This window comes from Protopterus annectens, chromosome 7.part0 (assembly GCF_019279795.1).
Source record: "Protopterus annectens isolate FY-2018-M chromosome 7.part0, PAN1.0, whole genome shotgun sequence".
Lineage (NCBI taxonomy): Eukaryota > Metazoa > Chordata > Ceratodontiformes > Protopteridae > Protopterus > Protopterus annectens.
Window position 1 is genome coordinate 753,436,232 of NC_056739.1, and position 5,464 is coordinate 753,441,695.

At 40.7% G+C, this 5,464-nt stretch overlaps 1 protein-coding gene across 1 annotated transcript in view; it reads right to left on the reverse strand.

Moving 5' to 3' along the window:
- The window catches only part of GUCY2D (guanylate cyclase 2D, retinal), a 1,710,150-nt gene extending 1,705,158 nt beyond the window's left edge, over positions 1 to 4,992 (reverse strand). Inside the window, exon 1 of the mRNA XM_044076324.1 lies at positions 4,254 to 4,992. Within this exon, the coding sequence (XP_043932259.1) occupies positions 4,254 to 4,992 (739 nt within the window). The remainder of the gene's footprint in view (positions 1 to 4,253) is intronic.
- Between the last annotated feature and the right edge of the window lie 472 nt (positions 4,993 to 5,464).

A 5,464-nucleotide genomic window follows, 5' to 3' on the forward strand; every position in this document is an offset into this window, starting at 1 on the left:
TTAAAATGTCAGTTGTTGATTTACTTTGCCTTTTGGCCCAACTAGTACTATCCAGTTACACTCAGTCCATTCTCAGTGGTACGATCTGCAACTGGTACTATCCAGCTGCAATAAGTCCCTTCTCAGTGGTACTGTCTACAACTGTTACTATCCGGTTACAATAAGTCCCTTTTCAGTGCTACTGTTTGTAGCTGGTACTATCCAGTTAAAAAAGTCACTTGTCAGTGGTACTGGTGCTATCAAGTTACACTACGTCCCTTCTCAGTGGTACTTTCTGCAACTGGTACTATCCGGTTACAGTAAGTCCCTTCTCAGTGGTAATGTCAGCAACAAGTATTATCCAGTTACAATAAGTCCCTTCTCAGTGCTACTGTCTACAACTGGTACTATCCAGTTATAATAAGTCTCTTCTCAGTGCTACTGTCTGTGGCTGGTACTATCAGGTTAAAAAAGTCACTTGTCAGTGGTACTGGTGCTATCAAGTTACACTACGTCCCTTCTCAGTGCTACTGTCTACAACTGGTACTATCCTAGTACTAATCTATGAACCTATGAACCTGTTACAATAAATCCCTTCTCAGTGGTACTGTCTGCAACTGGTACTACCCGGTTACAATCAACCTTTCTCAGTGCTACTGTCTACACTGGTTACAATAAGTCCCATATCAGTGGTACTGTCTGCAACTGGTACTATCTGGTTAATATAAGTCCCTTCTCAGTGCTACTGTCTACAACTGATAGATTCCTTTTACAATAAGTCTCTTTTCAGTGCTACTCTCTGCAGCTGGTACTACCTGGTTACAATAAGTCACTTCTCAGTGGTACTGTTCGCAACTGGTACTATCCAGTTACAATAAGTCTCTTCTCAGTGCTACTATCTGCAACTGGAACTATCCTTTTACAATTAATCCCTTCTCAGTGGTACTGTCTGCAACTGGAAATATCCGGTTACAGTCCCTTCGCAGTGCTACTGTCCACACCAGTTACAATAAGTCCCTTCTCAGTGGTACTGTCTGCAACTGGTACTATCCAGTTACAATAAGTCCCTTCTCAGTGCTACTGTCTGCAACTGGTACTATCCGGTTACAATATTCCCTTCTTGGTGGTACTGTCTGCGACTAGTACTATCCAGTTACAATAAGTCCCTTTTCAGTGCTACTGTCTGCACCGGTACTATCCGGTTACAAAAAATCCCTTCTCAGTGGTACTGTCTGCAACTGGTACAATCCGGTTAAAATAAGTCCCTTCTCAGTGTTACTCTCTGCAACTGGCACTATCTGGTTACAATAAGTCCCTTCTCAGTGCTACTGTCTACAACTGGCACTATCCGGTTGCAATAAGTCCCTTCTCAGTTCTTCTTTCTGCAACTGGTACTATCCGGTTACATTTAATCCTTTCTCAGTGGTACTGTCTGCAGCTGGTGTTATCCGGTTACAATAAGTCCCTTCTCAGTGCTACTGTCTGCAACTGGTACTATCCAGTTACAATAAGTCCCTTCTCAGTGGTACTGTCTGCAACTGGTATTCTTCGGTTACAATAAGTCCCTTCTCAGTGGTGCTGTCTGCAATTGGTACTATCCGATTACAATAAGTCCTTTGTCAGTGCTACTGTCTGTCACTGGTACTGTCTGAATTACAATAAGTTCCTTCAAATTAATACTGTGTGATACAAGTTTTTTTATCCTTATTACGTTTTGGTACTGACCATCACTGGTACTGTCTGATTACAATAAGTACTCCATCGGTAGTACTTCCTGATTACAATAAGTACCTTCTCAGATGTACTGTCTGACACTAGTACTATTCAACTACAATAAGTGCAACCTAACTGGCATTGTCTGACACTGGTCACATCCAACTGGAATAAGTACCTTCTCACTGGTACTGTCTGATTACAATAAGTCCCTTCTCAGTGGTACTGGCTGACACTAGTAATGTCCAACACTGCTGCTTTTGGATTACAATAAGTACCTTCTCACTTGTACCATCCAGTTAAAATAAGTTCCTTCTCACTGATACTGTCTGACACTGGTACCATCCAGTTACATTACATTCCTTCTCACTGGTACCATCCAAGTACAGTAACTTCTTCCTCAGTGGTACCGTCTGACACTGGTACCATCTACTTACACTAAGTTCCTTCTCACTGGGACCATCTGACACAGGTAATCCCCACTGTCATTTTCTTAACTAGCTGGAGCTATTTAACCTAACTTTTTATCATAATGGTGACAGTTATAATTCTGTATATGTTGCTAAACTGTGGAACTACATCAATGAAAACTTTCAGAAATATCTCCTCTACAATTTGAAATCTTTTTGAAGACATACCTCACAAGCAAATGGTCCTGTGTTTGTAACAACTCCATTACTAAAATCCTTTCTTATTCAAATCTTATCCCATCCATAATAATCCTAATGAAAACATACTAATCAATATAACAACCCTGCCCTTATACCAACCCAATTACAAATCCCCATCCTCATATAATCAAATCATACAAATATCATTAATTCTCACTCTTTAAGTAATCACCTGGTTATGGGATTCAAGTGAATTTAGTTGTTTGGATAAAATATACGTAAACCTTCTTCGTTGTCTGTGTGCTAATATTACAGTGGGACTATGTACATGTACTGTAAGATAATGCTGAACATTCTGTTACTAAGTGTGAGTTTTACATGTTCTATATACTATGTTCAATAGATGTGTCTGAAGTTAACATGCTGTAAATACTATTCATTGCACAGCATGCAACACTGTGATACTCTATTAAATTAAGTAATCCTGGGTGATATACTTTAGTTTTACTGTTATCTGATTCAAATGAATATAATGTGAAGTTTTTGTTTCCTCACATATATACTGAAAAGGGGCTTTACCCAGTTGGACTTTCCCAGTAAACAAAGGCAAATCAATAAATAAAAAGATAGGGACTTCAATTATAGCTTTAAGACAATTATTTTTTTAATTGTCATTTTGTACAAAATCAAATGCATAAAACAGCAGCTGACAGAAAATACACCATAAAATGTTTTATGTGGGGCAATGATCCCCAGACCCCCCCCCCCCATGCTGGGGATTGTGCACACCATGCCCTACTAAATATAACCAGTAGCAAGGCTAATGCACCTTGGAAGTAAGCAGAACCCCCCCCCCAATTCCAACAACCAACTTCACAAAACTAGAATTTGAAGACATTATTGAAAAGCAGCGCTTAAACAGTACTTTATATGATCAGACACTGAGAGAAGACAAGACAGCAGCAGAACCTTAACTGTCATTAAACCATCTGCATTCTCTACTAGGCCAGACTGCATGTATAATACCTTGGATTTATGATGTAGCAGGGGTGGCAGTGCCTTCTTTCCCAGCAGTAATGATCTCCAATGTTAATGCTCAAATTTGAAATATTTGTGCAGAAAGTAACTTTGTTGCTCATGTCAGTTACTCCAGACAACTACAAATGTCATACCAACACTGCAGGATTACTTTTAAGTGCACAGCACATGTCACATCACATCACAACTTTAGGGCTACCACAAAAGTGTACTGCGTATCACACCCTTACTGTAGGACTACAGTAAAAGTGCACTGCACACGTAACTTCACCACAGCAGGAATAAAGTTAAATACACTGAATGTCAAACTCCTACTGCAGGACAACCATATTGTGCACTGTACATGTCAAACCACCACTGGACTATTATAAAGTACCCTGGACATGTCACTCCATCACTGCAGGATCACCATAAAGTGCACTGCACATGTCACTCCACCACTGCAGGACTATCATAAAGAGAACTGCACTACTGGACTATCATAAAGAGCAGTGCATATGTCACTCCACCACTGTAGGGCCATCATAAAGTGCACTGCACATCACAGCCCCACTGCAGGACTATCACAAAGTGCACTGCATGTGTCATACCACCACTACAGGACCACCATAAAGTACAGTGCACATGTCACTCCCTTACTGTAGGACTTCCATAAACTGCACTGCACATGATTAACTTGGCTCTGCTTTTTCTGCCACAAATAATGGTACAGTTATACTTACAGCACTCACTAATGTGAATACTTTAGAGAGATAAATCAGTCCCACACCACATACACAGACAAACAGAAGTTTACACAGTCTTCACAGTTTTCTAAGGAGACAGCACTGCTATTCTCAGCTGTCATGTGCTTCACAAATGCTTCCTCCTGTCAGAACTCCCTGCCCCTTATTAGTCAGCAATACTTCTTACCTCGTACATTGTGTGATCTCTGGATGAGTTTCAGTGCTGCTTCCGCTCCTCTGCCATCTGCCTCCATATGAGTCAATATATTGACAGGAAGACCAAAGCTGCGAAGTGAATTTGCCAGTTCCTGACCAGTTTCTACCCAAAAATCTTGATCTGATGTCACAATAGCAACATGCGCCCACCTGAAGTTTCTGAGCACACAAAACAGAATACTTGTAGGAAAGGGTAGTGGTCTTGCAAATGTAGGAAATCCACTAACATCCATAGCAGGATTTAAACAACCCCAGGAAAAAATAGGCTTATTCCACTGACTACCAAGAAGGCCCACAGCAGTACAAATACCAGGATTCAGTGGGCCAATAAAGCCGGCAGCCTGGCCTTCAAAACCAATAAATGTAGACAAAGCTCTGGCAGTGTGACACTCCTCTGTAAGCAAAACAAAGTCGAACCAGTAGCCCCTGTTCAGAGATGCATCTTTGTTGATTCTGTCTATTGCAAGCTTTGCTGCTACACCAGGGAGAGCTTTAGAAAAAATTGGGTCACAATTCCAAGGGCCCACAATACCAATTCTGAAGGTAGCAGACTCAGCAAAAAGTGGCAAACATGACATCAATAAAAAGATGTGATACAGCCATCTATGATCCAGACTTCTGTGATTTTGGCAGTATCTACTTTTGTTCCACCTGGGATGATTAGATGATGTCAACAGGAAACGATTTAATTCACAGGCTAAAGGTGGCATGATCTGGGTACACCGGTTCACTGGGTTGTGTTGCAGTGTTTTGGATTTTTCACTTTTGTTTCTATGGAGGCAAACCTGAAGCCAGAAGAGTAGTTTATCTTGCAAAACATAACTGCAGGATTCATCATAAGTTTAGCCTGTGGAAAAAAAGACCATCAACAGACTTTGAAGCAGTGTTTTAAAACATTTTATCAAACCAAAAGCAATGACACTTTACAGTTTAAACTGAACAAAAAAAATTGTGGCAGTTCTAACTGCACTAGGGATTTTCTGAAAACAAAAGCAAAACAAAATTTGTGTCCATTCCACCATCCTCCAGCACCCTGGTTAAAACACTGCAGGATGACTTTGTACCTCATTTGAGGAAACACCACCAGACACTCATGGACCATAGCTGGAAATGCACTAACCAACTGGTCTTTGCAACTAGCCCAGTAAATGGTCAGCAACAGCATAGGTCCATAGGTGTTAA